Below are 17,187 nucleotides of genomic sequence, written 5' to 3'. Positions count from 1 at the left end.
TTGTGGCACATGGGCTCAGTAGTTGTGGCTCGCGGGCTCTAGAGTGCAGGCTCAGTAGTTGTGGCGCACGGGCTTAATTGCTCCGCAGCATGTGGGATCTTCCCGGCCAGGGCTCTAACCCGTGTCCCCGGCATTGGCAGGCGGATTCTTAACCACTGTGCCACCAGGGAAGCCCTCACATCTTTCTATGTACAGATATGCAGGTATATTTTTTTCTTTTCTTTTTTAAACAACAACAAAATAGTATCTTACAGCACTGCTGCTTTGTAGCCTGCTTTTTCCACTCAGGGCTTGGTTGGGAGCCTCTTTTGTGTGCCTGCTAATCTCTCTTCTGCATGAAGTTGCTCCCTGTGGCATCAGGGGAAGGTGCCAAGCCCACGCCTGCAGCTGGGCTTAGGGCTTGGTGGGCTGTGTGGCTGGGACAGTCATCCTTGAGCTGGGCCCCGAGGGAGGGGAGATTCCCAGAGACAGGAGGAGTCTGGGTGGGGCAGAAGAGGTAGGATGAGGCTGAGGAGGATGGGGAACTTGTGAGGGTCCAAGGCCAAATACACTTGGGAAACAGTGGGTTAAAGACTTCTCAGACCCTTTAGAATAGGAATTCCAAGGAGCATGGTTGCAGATAGTAAATTTTCAGGAGGAAGCAAAGACATGTAAAGTTTTCAGTTTCGTTTGACACCGAGCCCTTGTTTGGTGTGGGTCTCTGGGGACCACTCTTTAGGAACCAGCGCTCTGGGACTCCAAGGGGAACAGCTGGACTGAAACGCAGTTTCTGGCCCAGGCAGCTTTTCCATCCAGCAGGCATCCCTGTCCCATCAGAGCTACATCCCATTCGGGGTGTTGGAAGCCCCCCGAGCTTCAGCCCTCAATGCCTGGAAGAGAAGGAAGTGGAGTCCTTGCCCAGAATGCAGAGCAGGCCATGGTGAGGCCACTCCCAGGAAGCAGCGGTGGCTGAGATGGCTGGGGTGTGGGCGTGGGCCTGGGGGGAGGCAGTCCTGCCCCAGCTGGACCCCGGCCTGGAGGAGGCCTGTGTGCCCCTTCTCTCTCACCACCCTGCCCTCGTGTTAGAGAAGGCGGGGTGCCGCACGAATCCTGTCCTCCAGATGGTAAGAGCAGGGAGAACGTCCCGGCCGGGAAACAGGCTCTCTCCCTGCTCTCTTCTCGTACATGAACACCCACCAGAGCACCTGATTCGTCACAGCTGCTTAGAAAATCTAAGGCAGTATTATCATTTGTTTGTATTAGTATTTTTTTGAGGCAGTCCACAGCTGGATGGGCTGCTGCCTCAAGCTTCAAGTTTACACTTTAAAAAAAAAAATTTCTCAAGTGCTAGGCCGGGGAGGCAGTGGTGTCCCGTTTGGGACATGAGGATCGGGAGGCCCAGAGAGCCAAGGTGGTTTACCTCCCAAGGGTGGGACTGGCCTGGGAGCCCTGGGTGCCTCCGACCAACCACCCTGTGGCCAGGGAGGTGGAGCTGGGGGGGAGTCACCGGGACGCATGCTGCCTCTGCTCTAGCTCCACCATGGCTTGTTTGTTCCTATTCAGTTACCACATTTCAGTTTCAGTGAAACGGTGGCCTAGCAGGCTGGTTCCTGTTTTTACTTCCCAGGCAGCTGCCACCCAGCTGCTTCTCTTTAGCTGGAGACTGTTGTCACCCTGTTTTTGCAAATAAAGTTTTATTGGCACATAGCCACACCCATTCATTTATATACTGTCTCACCCTCAGAGCTGAGAAGTTGGGATTGAGATCAGATGGCTAATCCTGAAATATTTACTCCCTGATCCTTTAAAGAAAAGAGTTTGCTGATGCCTGCTCTCTGTTTAAGAAGTTCTCCCTCCCAAGGCCTCTTGCAGAAGAGGTGCTCTTCTTCCATATGGCAGTCCCATGGAGTAGATTTTGTGGGAAGGGGACAGTTCTAATTTTAGTGTTCTGTGTCCTTCATTCATCCATTTAACAAATAGTTGTTATACTAATACGTGCCACCTATTAAGAGCTGAGTTTGTGCCAGGCACTTAAGTGCTTTGCTGGCATGTGTCTTTAGTCTTTCCAGGAGCCCTCTGAGGTAGGTGCTGTTGTTAGCACCCCCATCTTACAGATGGGAAAACTGAGGCACAGAGAACATAAGTGACTTGTCCTGGACAGAGCCAGGGTTGTGTGTGCTGGTACTGTCTGACACCATTAACCACCAGTCTACACTGCCCACGGCAGAAACCCAGCAATTAAGGCCCTGCTGCCGCCCCCGAGGCGCTCACAGCCTAGCGTTTGTTCCCCCGAGTCTGCCTCTACTTGGTATGTGTGGTCCCAGCTTCTGGTTTGAAGAGTTGGTGGGCGTCAGGGCAGGGCCGGGGAGTGGAGGCCACTCAGTGATCCTGAGCGAGTTCCTCCTCTACTCCCCACCCCCACCTCTAATGGGGGGGTGTCTGTTTGTCCTGTATCCCAGGGTGTGAGGGCCCAAGAGGAGGGAGGGAACGAAAAGACACTGGAGTACGGAATTCAGAGCCCTATTAACTCCCTCTCCGCTGAGGTCCCCCCACCTCCACCCCTCAGGGCTGCCTGCTCCCTTCCCCACACCAGCTTCTCTGCAGATATGATGAGGTCAAGGTGAGCGTCCAGGGCAGTCAGGAGGGAAAGAGGGAGAGAGCCAGCAGTTATCAAGCACATGCTGTGTGCTAGGCTGGACCACACGCTCTGTGTACAACACTCTGTGAAGGAGGTCGTATGACCCCAGCCCACTAGTGAGGGACTGGGGCTCAGAGAAGGTTGAGTCACTTGCCCGACCTCACCCACTGGGATTCCAGCTTTGGATCTGAGTGGCCTGGAAACCCATGCCGTTTCCAGTTTTGGGGGTGTCAAAGGGCAGCCTGGGCACCTGTGGGGTGTGTGGAAGGACGGGGCCCCGGTGATGGGGCTGATCCTTGATGTGCTGACTTACGGCTCTCCTTCCTTCTCCGGGACCCTGAGTCACATTCTCAGAGGGTGGGCCTGCTTCCTGCCCTGTCTTTGTTCTGCGCACTCAGGGCATGCGTGTGTGTGCGTGTGTCAGTTGTGGGCAGAGGCATTAACCAACCGTCACCCCTCCAGGAAAGCCCAAGTAATTTTAGTTAGTTTTCTGTTGCTCTCACTTTGTTCCCCTGTCTTTGTCCTCTTCTTCCTGAAGCACAAATTTCAGTCCTTAAAGCTGATGCTGACTCCCTCCCCACCCCCGCCCTTTATTCCCAAATAAAGAGGAATGGAAACTGAATCATCATTTCTTTCCAAGCAAACAGCCCAAATATTTGAAGCCTGAATGTGAGGAGCAGTTCCCAGGACACGTGGGAACAACTCAGCCCCTCTCTCAGTTTCCTGTGAACACATCCCGCCCCGTGGTGGCCCTGGAATGTGACATACATAAAGTAGCCCTGGGTGCCTGGGTGGGCTTTGAATAATTTCTTTACACCTTTCCTCTTGATAGTAGCTAATATTGTTGAATACTTACTGCATGTCAGGCAGAATGTTAATGCCTTTACGTGTAATCCTGGGAAGTTGGAACTAGTAATATCCCCATTTTCCTGAAGGAGAGGTTAAGTAACTTGCCCAAGGTCACAAGGCTAACAGGTGGTATTGCCAGCGAACCTGGTGCCGAACTGCGTCTGCCCAACCCCACAGCCTGAGGCCGTGCTCATTACATAGTCCCGGGCCCAGGATACCACCCACCCACAGTAGGTCTGCATCAGTGAGCTCCTGTAATTATGTATCATGGTCTTCAGGTCAAAGTTACATCTTCCTGGGTGAATCACTGGTTCCAGTGTTTTTCTTATACATTTGTCATTATTAGGAAGTTAAAAAAAAAAAGTCAGCTTAGCCCAGGGTTTTCAGCCTCAGCACTGTTGATGTTTTGAGCCAGATCTCCTTCGTTGTGGGAGCCTGCCCTGTACACGGTAGCTTTTAGCAGCATCCCTGGCCTCCACCCAACAGATGTCAGTAGAACACCCCACCCCGCGAGTGTGACAACCAGAAATGTCTCCAGACACTGAAAAGTGGCCTGGGCTGGGGGTAGGGGGCAAAACTGCCCCCACTTGAGAACCACTGTCTTAGCCCAAGGTGTGAGAGGCAGGAGGTCAGGGGGAGATGGGGACGCAGACGCCCGATATTGGGTCACCTTCTCCAGGGCCGCTCTGGAGAGTCTTTTAAAGGGCTCCAGAGCCATTTCCTGCAGGTTAAACTCACCCGCACTTGCCTGGGCTCTTGCGGTGTTTGGGAAGGCCTGGGGAGAAACCCTTCCCTGTGTTCAGAGAGGTCACAGCCCAGTAGGGGGGATGGCGCTAAGGTGGAAAAGCCCAGCAGCTCATTTCCCAGCTGGCCTCCGCGAGCCCACGGAGTGTCAGGCCCCCTGCCCAGGGCAGGATGAGGACCCACTTCACGGAGCTCACGTCCCAGTGGGGAAATGACAGTGTGGGATCCAGATGTTGACGATGGACAGTGCTCTGTACTAGAGGAAAAGAAGGCAGAGAAGTGCGAGTGCTGCCTGGGACAGGGGGGACTCTAAAGAGACATTTCATCCTCAGGGGCCAGGTGGAATGGAGCCCCCGGGGCTCAGGCGCTGCTGGGTGTTAGAAGAGGTTCCTTAGGGCCTGAAGAACAGGAAGAGGTGGTGGGATCTGCTTCACAGATTCTGGGCTATAACCTGAGAGCCTGAGCTCATTCCCATGTGGGCATGGGGTGGACCCAGGTTCCAGAGGGCCCAGAGGAGCCCTTGCTGAGAATGGGGTGCTCAGCCCCAGGGGCCAGATGGCCACAAGCAGTGCTCTTCCCAGGGTCTAACTTGTCCCTCCAGTTGAGGATTTGACATAATTTAAAGGGTGTGGTGTTCTCCACTGTGTAATGTGGGTGATGTTTTCTTGGCCTCCAGACAGTGCTTCTCCTTTAATTCTGAGCTTCGGTGAGGCCTGGACCTCCCTTATGCTGCCCACTTACTCATTCAGTGTCTGAGGGACATTCATTTTTCCCAAGGGCCTTGCCCTATTGATCCAGCAGTTAATTCCCCCAGCTGACTCCTGCCCCTTGCTCTTCCTAATTGACCTGGGATTGAAAGTGCTAGCCTGAAAGTCAGGAGCTGGGAGGCCTCTACCTGGGGTCCACTTCCCCTCACTGCCACCAGAGGGCAGCCGTGGACTCTGGTTGGAGCCTCGCCCCGGGCAGTTCTGCGGATGCTTCTGCCAGGAGGCAGCTTTCTGTTGGGCTGGGGGGTTGATGGCTACGGGGCCCGGGGGGTTGATGGCTACGGGGCCCAGGGTCTTGGCCGTGGGGGAGGCTTGGTTCTCCTTTGCACGAAGCAGCCCAGGGGTGAGTCAGCAGGGGACACCTGGGGGTGGTGCAATGCCAGGGAATCTGTTGATGACCCTGACCTCACTAGGACCGGGTCTCTTGAGTATCTCCCAAGAAAAGAATGTGAGCCGGGGCTTCCCTGGTAGCGCAGTGGTTAAGAATCCGCCTGCCAATGCAGGGGATACGGGTTCGAGCCCTGGTCCAGGAAGATCCCACATGCCGCGGAGCAACTAAGCCCGTGGGCCACGACTACTGAGCCTGCGCTCTAGAGCCTGCGAGCCATAACTACTGAGCCCATGTGCTGCAACTACTGAAGCCCACATGCCTAGAGCCCGTGCTCTGCAGCAAGAGAAGCCGCCGCAATGAGAAGCCCGCGTGCCACAACTAGAGAAATCCCGCGCACAGCAACGAAGACCCAACGCAGCCAAAAATAAATAAATAAGAAAAAGAACGTGAGCCAACTTGGCTCCTTCCCCCACAACAGGCAAGAGGCCGTTTCTCTTTGGGGTGGTCTCTTTCTCTTCTCCCTCGACCTACAGAGCCCATTCTCGGCTCAGGGCTGAGAGTGAGCTTGGGCCATGTGTGTTGAACCAGGTGGGCTGCATGTTTTGTGCGTGCTCTTAAAAAAAATTTTTTTAATCACTAAAGCAATATATGCTCATTGTACCAAAACCAAACAATAGAGAAGAGAGTGTTTTCTGAGGGAGTTGCCCAGGACTTGGCAGGTTGTGCGGCCTTATGAAGACACTCTCCCTTTCTGCTGTGTGTGTGTGTGTGTGTGTGTGTAGGCACCTTAGAAAACCTGCTGTTGGGTATGACCCCGTAAGGGGTGTGTTCAGTCAGTAGTAATTTTGTATTCTTAGCAACCACCCAGTATCTGCAGTGCTGGGGGAGGGCACGAGACAGAAGGCTCTCAGGGGCATTCAGGGGCCAGAATCACCCAACAGTGAAGCCCAGGAGAGCCTCCTGGTGGTCACAGAAGAGACCTCTTTGGGCACAGGGAGACCTCTGAGGCCCATCGGAGAGAGCACATCCTTCCAGCATCTCTTAATGCACAGCCTTTGTTTATTGTCAGCACCCACCGCCCCTACCCCACCTCACTAGAAAGCTCCCCTTGCCTGGATGTCTTCAGTGTCCTGCAAAGGAATTGTCACAGCCTTTTTCTGGGGCTGGGAGTGAAGAGGGAGCTCTCAGTTTCACATTTGAAACTGATAATGTGAGTCTGTGGCAAGAAGGAATAGCTTCATAACCATTTGAACTTCACCTGACCTTGTCTCCTGATTCAACCCTCTAGCTGTTGGGATCTGCCAACTGGCTGAGCATTTCTGGGTCTTTGACCGGAAACCTCTCATACACGATTAGCAATGCCAGCCCTGAAACGGGGACTTCTGGCCAGTGTCGTGCGTACCAGAGCCTGTTTAGGTTCCATTCAGTGAAAAATTCCATACATTTTCTCATTCTCTGTTTCAAATCCAACAAAATCCCCACCCCCACCCCAAATTTGTTGAGCACCTACTGTATGCAAAATATTTTGCTAAGCTCTTGAACAAACCATGAGCATGTCTAATTTTACAGACTGTGAGCTCGTTATGTGCAGGGCTGTGAATAAGCTATTCGTTCACTCATTCGGTCTCTTAATTCTTTCTCTCTGCATTAGTTGGATGCCTGTTGAGAACAGGACACTTGGTGTACAGTATCCAGGCACTTGGTATACAGTAGGTACTTCGTAGAGACTTAGTTGAGGGAGTCCTGGAGTTCAAATAGGCAGGAAAGGAAAGGGTAACTGTGCCATTCATTGTCTTTCTCAAGGGTCTTGTTTAAAAGGGAGTGAAATCTGAACCCTTGGTACCTGTGGTGAACCCACCTCTCCCCTTGGGTGATTGATGGCCTGAAGAGGCAGGCATCTTCCAGGCTTTGATTTTGTGATTGGAAAATGAGGATTTATTTATTCCACAATGATTTCTTTTTTTTTAATTTATTTATTTATTTACTTTTGGCTGTTTTGGGTCTTCGTTGCTGTGCGTGAGGTTTTTCTAGTTGTGCTGAGAGGGGGGCTACTCTTCGTTGCGGTGCACAGGCTTCTTATTGCGGTGGCTTCTCTTGTTGCGGAGCACGGGCTCTAGGCACGTGGGCTTCAGTGGTTGTGGCACATAGGCTCAGTAGTTTTGGCTCACAGGCTCTAGAGCGCAGGCTCAGTAGTTGTGGCGCATGGGCTTAGTTGCTCTGCGGCATGTGGGATCTTCCCGGACCAGGGCTTGAACCCACGTCCCCTGCATTGGCAGGTGGATTCTTAACCACTGCGCCACCAGGGAAGTTCCCACAGTGATTTGTTGAGGGCCTTCTATGTTCTAAGCATTGTGCTGGTACCCGGGAATGTGAAGCTTCCCTCACCAACCTCATTAGAAGTTGCAAAGACTGGATAAGATGAAGTGCTTTGGAAAAATCTGCCCCGCTGCCTACTGCTGACCAGGGGCCTGGGGGAGCTTGCCGCCTCCTTGCATGGCTCCCCTGGAGGCCCCCCTAAGATGAGCTGTTTCCCTTGACCCATCCCTGCATGTACATATCCTCTTTCTCTGCTCCTGGCCAGCCAGAGTTTACTTGAGTTGGAATCCATGACCTCCTGGCTTCTCCACATGCAGCCTGATTCTGAGCCAGGGTTTGTTTGAGGCCCTGTTTGGATATTGTTAAAAGTGGCAGCTTTGCTCAGAAAGGTCAGTGTGAGAGACCAGAACAAAAAGATCTTTCAAGCTGGCCTCTCGTGGGGCTCAGAAAAGCCCCAGCTCTACCTGGCACTGACAGTTTATACCCAGGACAGGATTACTCAAGCTGGTGGGAGAAACCCCATCTAGTTTCCCATTTCCCAGAGGGCTGAGCTGAGGCGGAGGGGCATTCCCGACATTTCAGAACAGGGCGGCACCAGCCAGGAGCCCAGATCTCTCCCTGTCTAGCCCTGGCCCCTGGAACCTATGTTGGTTTTTCTCTTTACCTGCATTCAATAAAAAGTGGGATTTACCCCAAAGATGCCTAAAGGTGATTATTTGCTTTGCTAAAGAATTCCTGGGAGCTTATTTAGATGTCAGAGTCCCATATAGATTTGAAAATAGTAAAAATATACAACTTTGGAGGCACAAGATCCTGTTAAAATTGCAGTTCTCATTCCTAAATTGAGTGTGTATTGGGGGAGGACCCTGAAACAAAGCAACTAGTATACCAAGTCCATGATTTCAGGTATGCTTGATTAAGGTGAGATATCTACTGAAGTAAAAAGAAAGAAGATATAAAGAAAAGTATTACACAAAATAATGACACTGATGGTGTACAGCTAGTAGCAAAAATTGTAGATGTGGTATGCAGATGACAGAAGCCGGGGGGATGCTGATTGCAACTGAAGACCTGATTTTATAGAGGAGAGCGCCGTGCATAGCCCACAGAGGTGAGCTCTGCCCTCAGTAGCAGTGCCCAGGCATGAACCGTCTCTAAGGACCCTGTGGAGCCCTGTGCTGGTTGCCCCTCCTGGTTCTTCAGAAGCTCTAGGCAGGCTGGGGAATATCGTTGTGACTCTGACTCTATTCCCCAGGTCTTTGTCTCCATCCTCAGCCTTACAGACAGGAGTCTGAGTTCATAGTGTTGGTTGTTTGCACATTTGGGCCTTGCTTGTATGAAACCAGAGGTTCCCAGAAGGCAAGGAATTGATCTCCTGTCCTTTTATGCCTCGAAGCTCCAGAGCCCCCAGGAATCTACTTCATTCATGAAAGCTGCAGGAGGGGCTCACGTGACTTTCCCGGCTGCCACCTTTGGCTCTTCACCCTCTGTGATCTTTCATTTCTAAATTTGCTGGCCTGGGAGCCTCTGCTTTCCCTTGCGAGCTATTGATCTAGGGAACCCCCCGGAACAAGTGAGGACGGCAGTCCTCAGACATCTGCTGAGCACACATGCCCGGGCTGAGCTTCAGGAACAAGACTGCCCTCGGGGGGTGCGCAGTGGGAAAGGGGTCAGCCTGTAAATGGAAAATGACTGCAATGCCGTGCTTGCTTCAAAAGAGGACTTAACACGGGGCGAGAGCTATGCAGTCAGGAGGGGTGGGTGTGGGGAGGGGCCCAGGGAAGGCTGCAAGGAGGAAGTGATGTTGGAAAGTGATGTGTAAAAACAGATTTTTTTAAGGATGTGTAGGGGAAGGGCTCTTTAAGGCAGTGGGGGAAGCCTGTTCCAAGACTTGACATGGGGAACTGTGGACGGTTGTTTAGAAAGGACTTGAGTGGTGGGAGATGAGATGGGAGAGAGCCAAGGGGCAGACCCGACAGCCCTGGGACACCGTACTGAGGGCCTAGACTGAATGCTGTAAGCCTGGGGGCACCGACGAAAGGCCAACATGGGAAGGAACAAGATGACTTTTGCATGTCAGGTAGAGCCCTCAAGGGGCAGTGGGAGTTGTTTTTCAAACTCAGGCCACACCCATCAGTGGGTTGCAAGATTGTTTAGTGGGCTGCCGCCAGCATTTTTAAAATGGGGAAGTAGTGGGAGACGTAAAAGAGAAAACATCGGAGTGGATTGCATTGCACATAGTAGAGACAGGTAATGTATCAGGAAACTTAACTTCAGTTTTATGTAAGCAGTCTGTGCATATATACAGGGTTGCAATGTCAGGTGTATTTCTTACTATGGATCACACTTTAAAAAGCTTGCAAATGACTTTAAGGCACAGAGGGCTGACTGGAGGGGGTGAGACCAGCTGTCACTGTCATCTAGGCCCCAGGTGATGCAGGCCAGTCTAGGGCCCTGGTGGTAGGGCTTGATAGGTGAGGATGGATTCCAGTGTAGACCGGATGTGGCAGATGAAGGCGGAGAATTTTTTTTTTTAATCTCATTAATAGCTTTTTTTTTTTTTAATTTTTTTTTTTTTTTGCGATACGTGGGCCTCTCACTGCTGTGGCCTCTCCCGTTGCGGAGCACAGGCTCCGGATGCGCAGGCTCAACAGCCATGGCTCACGGGCCCAGCCGCTCCGCGGCATGTGGGATCTTCCCGGAGGGGGGCACGAACCCGTGTCCCCTGCATCGGCAGGCGGACTCTCAACCACTGCGCCACCAGGAAAGCCCTAATAGCTTTTTTAATATGATTTTTTAAATTAATTTATTTATTTTATTTATTTATTTTTGGCTGCGTTGGCTCTACCTTGCTGCGTGCATGCTTTCTCCAGTTGTGGCGAGCAGGGGCTGCTCTTCGTTGCAGTGTGTGGGCTTCTCATTGCGGTAGCTTCTCTTGTTGCGGAGCATGGACTCTAGGCACGCGGGCGTCCGTAGTTGTGGCTGGCGGGCTCTAGAGTGCAGGCTCAGTAGTTGCGGTGCACGGGCTTTGTTGCTCCGTGGCGTGTGGGAACGTCCCGGACCAGGGCTTGAACCCGTGTCCCCTGCATTGGGAGGCAGATTCTTAACCACTGAGCCACCAGGGAAGCCCGAAAATGGAGGATTTGAGGTTGACTGAAGTCAGAAAGTCTGGCACCAGCCCAAAGCACTTGGACCAAGATAACATCTTGTTTGAAATACTCGATCCTGGTCTCTTTCTGGTGGTAAACTGGAGGCCTGGGTTTCTAGAGAGCTACGGTGGAGAAGGATCCTTTCTATTCTTTGATCACTGTTGTCCTGGGCCTCTAGGATCATGGTGTTACAATTCTGACCTTTCATACCAATTATTGGATGTTTTCAAATAACACTCAAATGGGCAGGCTCCTCCTAGTGTCTGCAGGTTTGATGAGGATGTCTGTGTGGGAACTAGGCTGGTAATGACCCTGCTTCTACTGTCTTCCTGCTAGGAACATCGTGAAAGGCATGAGAGAACTCCGGGAGGTCCTACGCACTGTGGAGACCAAAGCAACTCAGAACTTCAAAGTGGTAATGGAGGAGGCCCCAGGGCTGGGTGCTGGCTGTGGCTGGTTTATTCAGGAGTTGATTTCAGTGGGAGGCAGCAGAAATCCTAGCAGGCAGCCTCTGAATCAGGGGAGTGTGTGCTTCTCCTCTCCCTGTCATGCTCATGGCAGACATTGCTAGTCAATCTCAGCATTCTTTTCCTCCAAGCCTGGGACACACCCTCAGCATCCTTCTCGTCGCAGCACTGCACATAGCCCCTCATGTTAGATCAATGCTGAAACCTCCTGTCATCCCTTCCTAGCAAGGTGGTGTGCTCATTCTTAGGGATTTGTTTATGATCTTAATAAATAACGTTGGCTTGCTTTCCTGCCCCAGTTCAGGCCTACCTTCTTAGGCTTCTGCCCCTAATCAGAGCCACAGCAGCTTCTCACTCTAGACTTTTCGGTCGAATATCAGAAAGGTATCTGGTGGAGAGAGCTGCTTGCGCTGAGGGCTTTATGCTTTGCAAGGGCTATGAGTACTCTGAGCCGTGCTGGGCTCCGTGGGGCCAGGAGGAGGAGGAAATGTACCTCTTGTCTAGGAGAAGAGAGAGGACAAGAGATGAAGTCGGAGCCATCACAGGCCAACAGACGGGGTGGGGCAGCTCAGTGCTGGAGATACGGAGAAGCAAGGGGGCTCCTTGGGGCACAGTGGTGGACCTCCTGGAGGGGCAGCGATTTGCAAGCAGGCAGATTTGGCTGGACGGTGGGTGGAGGGCACGGCAGGCCGCGGCCGGGCAGAGCCAGCACCTGCCTGCATGTGAGCTCCTCCCTCTCTGCCAGATGGCAGCCAAGCACCTGGCAGGGGTCCTGCTGCACTCCCTGAGCGAGGAATGCTACTGGAGCCCCCTGTCCCACCCACTGCCCGAGTTCATGAGCAAGGAGGAGAATTCCTTCATCACACAGGCCCTGCGGAAACCTCAACTCTACGAAGGAGACAAGTAAGCCTATCTGCTCTGGGGACCACCCCAGGCTCAGGCCACCGTCCCCAGGGTTCGGTCCCCACTGGCGGCCCCTCTCTCTGCCCCATGCTCTCCTGCAGCCGCCGCCCAGCTCCCTGCCAGGCAGGCTCTTCAGAAGCAGCGGAGCCAAATAGACTAGAGAAGGCAGGTCTTGGGGTGGGGGGTTGAGGGGGCATCCTCTAAGGCACCCAAAGGCCAAACAAATTATTTGGCAGGCGGGGGGAGGGGGGATACCTGCCTTCCTAATGGTCTTAATGCACCGTCTGTCGTGTTTGTGCCAGTAATCGAAGGTGGGGTCTGTGAGCCTCTTTCTCGCTCTTGTCTGCTGCTGGCCCCAGCCGCTTCATGCGGTGCTGGGGGCTGGAAAGGGCATCCCCCTCAAGAGCATTGCAGTGTTTCCAGCCCTCGCCCACCGTAGGCTTTCAGATCCATGCCTCTGGGGCATGATAAAGAGCTGCAGGTGGGATCCAGTGCCTGTGAATTATGCAGGAGAAGGTCACCTTACCAGGGCGGGTGCTGACTCCGGGGCAGAAGGGCCAGCGTGGCAGGCCAGCGTGCTGCTTCGGAGGGCCGTGCTGCAGCCCAGGCTGCCATCTGTGTCTTCCAGCCTCTACTGCCCGAAGGATAACATTGAGGAAGCCCTGCTGCTGCTGCTCATCAGCGAGTCCATGGTAAGCTCAAGGCCTCTGGCCCGTGCATTAAAGCTGTGGGGCTTGGGCACCGCCCACCAGGTCCTGGCCGAGCTCAGCCCCCAGGGATGTCCCTGAAGCAGGCCTCTTGGGTCTGTTCCCCCTCAGGGGGTGCAGCTCCCTCATGAGATCTAGGTGTGGAGTACAAGGCCGCCTTCGGGGGCCTGGGTCCTACCCCCAAATGAGCAGGGACTGGGCGAGCTAACAAATTCCCACCTCCTGCTTCTGGAATTACAAAAGGTGTCATCAGCAAGTCAACAGAAGGTTGCGTGGACAGTTCTGTGCAGGGTCGGTGATGATGGAAGGGGGTGGAAGGAACGTGTACTTTCACGGCAGGAGGCCTGGATTCAGGTTCCGGCCCTGCCATTCAGTAGCTGAGGGCCCTGGGCAGATCACCTAAGCTCTGTGAGCCTCAGCTCCCACCGCTAAGGTGATAGTAACTCACAGAGGTGAGGTGCCTGTACAAGGGCTTCACTCATTCATGCCACTCCTAATACAGAGTGTCATCCACTTTGTGCCAGGCCCTGTTCTAGACTCCAGAGAAGCAGCAGCAAACAAAACGGAGAAAACTTCCTGCCCTCACGGAGCTTACATTCTAGTGAGGGAGGTGGGCAACAAATGAATTAACTACTCAACTACCCAGGGTTGCGATGTCTAAGTGCTGTGGAAAAATAAGGCGGAGGGGGTAAGGCGGATAGAGCACACGTGAAATGCTCTCTAGATTTTTTTCACAAGACCCGCTTCTCCTGCCCCGGGCAAACACACATGTGCACACGCACGCACACACACACGTGCCGTGGAGGCTCAGCGTCGGGGAGAAGTGTGTTGGGTCATCCGGGAGGTGATGAGATGAAGGATGGGTGGTCCAAGAGGGCTGAAGGAAGGGTGGGCAAGAGCATCAAAGCCAGGTGTCCTCTGACTGAGGGACCCCTCAGAGCTTATGAGCTGGGGACCCCCGGGTTGAGAACTAGGTTTTTTAAGATGATGCATCTGAGAGCAGTGTGTGAAAGTGGAGTTTAAGAAACTGGGTCCCCAAATAGCAAAAAACAAATGTCCCTTTGGAAACCTGGGACTGTGTGATGCCAGGGTTTGTTTAGAGAACTCTGGTCAGTGGGTTGCCTCTGGCTGAGCAGGTCCCCCAGCAAGTAGACAGGAAGAGGGACACTGGACTCGGGGGTGAGAGAGTGTATCCTTCCCCAGCCAGGCGGGGTCCATTCGGATCCAAGAGTGCCGGGGAAGGGGCGTGGATATTTGGATCCCGAGAACAAACTGGCCGGGACATGGTCCTGAAAGGTTTGCACGGTGCGTGCTCGTGTGGAGGTGAGGTGGTTGCTGCCGGGTGGGGACATCTAGCTGGTTAGCCCAACGTGGAGGTAGAGGTACCAAGTGCCAGGTCTGATTGTCATGGGAGAACAGTGTACTTCTCACAGACTGAACCCCATTTCTTAATTATGGAACCTCAGCCATAGACCAGTATCCTCTCCCTGCCCCCTTCACACACCTCAGCCATCTCAGCACCTACACCATCAGGTGTGACTGCACAGAACTCACCTGTCTCAGGAAACACAGGGCGTTATTGTCACTTTCCTATGCTGAGGGTTACAGTGTTGTCCACAGGTGGGAAGTAAAAAGGTGAAAATGGGAACGTTTCTTAGGTCCTTTCTCTGCCAGATTCCAAGCTGATTATCTCATCTAGGTAGGCACTGTGTTGAGCGGTTTGAAAAATAACAGTTTCATATGATTCAGTCTAATACTAATATGTTCCCATCTTACAGGTGAGAAAAGTAAGGTCCAGGACAGGTACATGTCTTGGTCAAGGTTACATACTAATAATCCTTGCAGCCATGATTCAGATCACGTCTGTGATTCACTGACGGCTCTAAGTCTTGGTTTTCTCATCTGTCAAAGGCTCAAGGGGGTAACTTTGAGGATCAAGTGCGACAGAGCTTGGGGAGGGCTTTGTAAACAGGGAAGGCCTTGGCTGTCTGTGTGAGAATGGTCAGCATTTTGATCCCTGGCAGGGATAGAGGCTGGGCTCTGTCTCCCTAAGTATTTTCTGTGGCCATTGCTTGATCCGGGTGCCCAGAACCAGAGCTGAGATGCCTTTCCATTAAAGTTATTCCCCCCAAACCCTCAAGCTGCCCATATATCTCAAAGTAGAGAATGGCCTTTTACTAAAAGGTGACCCATACTTGGAGCCAAGGTGGTTTCCCTCTAAGCAGCTCTTTCAAGAGGGTATGTGGCCGGCTGGCCTCCACCGGCCACTCGGGGGATCCAGGCCGGCTGGCCAGGCGGGTGTCATGGGACTTCCCTGTGGCCTGCAGAGCAGCAGAAGTGCTCAGACGCCGAGTGTGCCGTAGCTGGGAGGAGGCAGTCTTCCAGGGCTGGCTGGTTGGTTTCCTCCTGCTCACACCCAGCCTGTCACACATCTAGAAGCTTCAGGTATTTGGGGGAGGATGTTGGCGATGGACGTAGCTTTGGTGTCTCATCTATCGAGGGCTTTCCACCTGGGATCCGGATCTGGCCGCTGTGGCTCCGCGCGGTTTCTCAGAGTGACCAGACCGCCTCTGACTTCTCACTCGCCCTTATTTTATGCCCTCCTTTCCTGCAGGTCACATTCTCCGTCAGGTGTGGGCGCCAGGCTCCTGCCCTGACCCTTCAGCCGACCCCTGAGGCTCAGCCCGGCCTCCATGTGCCAGCAGGGTTTTCCTCATCTCCCTTTAGTGCTGGCTGGCTTTGGCTCCAGATGATAGGGAGAAACCTCTAGAAGCAGCAGCTGCCTTGGCTGCTCCTTGGGTTCTCCTAATCCCTGCAGAATTCTTTATGCGGCAGTAACAGCTATTCCAGCACAGCCAGCCCAGGAGGCATAATCATCACAGCTCTCCACCTCTCCACAGCTAGCTGCTTCAGGAAAGGGTGTTGCAGGTTTCCTGAGCACGTCCGCCCCTATTTTGTGGTTTGCAGCTCAGAGGAGTAGGCTGCCTGGGGGCTGGGTGTGGGGTTGGTGCCTGAAGTACGGTTTTTGTTTCGGGCTGAGTGTGATCGGAATGAATCGGGCAGCCCTCGTCTTTCAAGAGGTAATTAGAAACCTTACAGATGCTTTCACAGAAGCGCAAGGGACGTGAGTTCTAACTGGCTAAAGGAGATTTGTGTTTTGAACTCAGTTTTGAGTTTTCAGCACCGAAAGGACACTTAAAAATGCCCATCCACCCACCCACCTACTCATCTCTCCACCATCCAGTCTTGTTTGAGCAGCGAGAGTGTGCTGAGCTGTGCCCAGCACCGGGGGTAGAATGAGGAATAGTTAAATCACAGCGCTCGTCCCAGGCGTCTTCCTACCCAGTGGAACATGTGTCTGGGGACACGGAGGAAATCCTGGTCCCCAGATCAGAAGGAATTATCTCAGTCTGCTGAACCTCAAATGCATATTCTAGTTGTTTTTTTTTTAACACCTTTATTGGAATATAATTGGTCCACAATGGTGTGTTAGTTTCTGCTGTATAACAGTGTATCAGCTATACGTATACATACATCCCCATATGCCCTCCCTCTTGCGTCTCCCTCCCACCCTCCCTATCCCACCCCTCTAGGTGGTCACAAAGCACCAAGCTCATCTCACTGTGCTATGCGGCTGCTTCCCACTAGCTATCAGTTTTACGTTTGGTAGTGTATATATGTCCATGCCATTCTCTCACTTTGTCCCAGCTTACCCTTCCCCCTCCCCGTGTCCTCAAGTCCATTCTCTACATCTGTGTCTTTAGTCCTGTCCGGCCCCTAGGTTCTTCAAAAACTTTTTTTTTTTTTTTTTTTTTTTAGATTCTATATATATGTGTTAGCATACGGTATTTGTTTTTCTCTTTCTGACTAGTGGTTGAAAGAACCATGTGTCAAAATCAGCCTGATTGGGCTTCCCTGGTGGTGCAGTGGTTGAGAGTCCGCCTGCCGATGCAGGGGACGCAGGTTCGTGCCCCGGTCCGGGGGGATCCCACGTGCCGCGGAGCGGCTGGGCTCTGCGCGTCCGGAGCCTGTGCTCCGCAACGGGAGAGGCCACGGCAGTGAGAGGCCCACATACCGCAAAAATTAAAAAAAAAAAAAAAAAAAATCAGCCTGATTTTCTCAGTTGGGTAACCAGGAGGTACAGGACTCTGCCATTTCTCAAATCTTGATCTAAGGCATAAAAATATGTGTTAGAGCAAACTGAATCCTCGAGCCCCAGTTCCATTCAGCTGGGGGAGAAGCTTCTTCCGGTGTCAGGCTTTGGGGAGCTGAAAGGACACAGAGGCTTGGGTTGAGAGAGGGTGGGGGGGGGTAAGCCCCTGGGGCCTGGGATCCTG

The 17,187-nt window shown here is 52.9% G+C and overlaps 1 protein-coding gene across 6 annotated transcripts in view; it reads left to right on the top strand.

Annotated features, from left to right (window-relative positions):
• The window catches only part of TTC7A (tetratricopeptide repeat domain 7A), a 122,668-nt gene that overhangs the window by 40,795 nt on the left and 64,686 nt on the right, over positions 1-17,187 (top strand). For all 6 annotated transcript variants that reach the window (XM_067703050.1, XM_067703048.1, XM_067703052.1 and 3 more), the window contains 3 exons: positions 11,110-11,188; positions 11,986-12,143; positions 12,772-12,835. In XM_067703050.1, coding sequence (XP_067559151.1) covers positions 11,110-11,188; positions 11,986-12,143; positions 12,772-12,835 — 301 coding nt within the window. The remainder of the gene's footprint in view (positions 1-11,109; positions 11,189-11,985; positions 12,144-12,771; positions 12,836-17,187) is intronic.

This window comes from Pseudorca crassidens, chromosome 14 (genome assembly GCF_039906515.1).
Source record: "Pseudorca crassidens isolate mPseCra1 chromosome 14, mPseCra1.hap1, whole genome shotgun sequence".
NCBI lineage: Eukaryota > Metazoa > Chordata > Mammalia > Artiodactyla > Delphinidae > Pseudorca > Pseudorca crassidens.
This window is presented reverse-complemented; position numbering and strand designations above follow the sequence as displayed.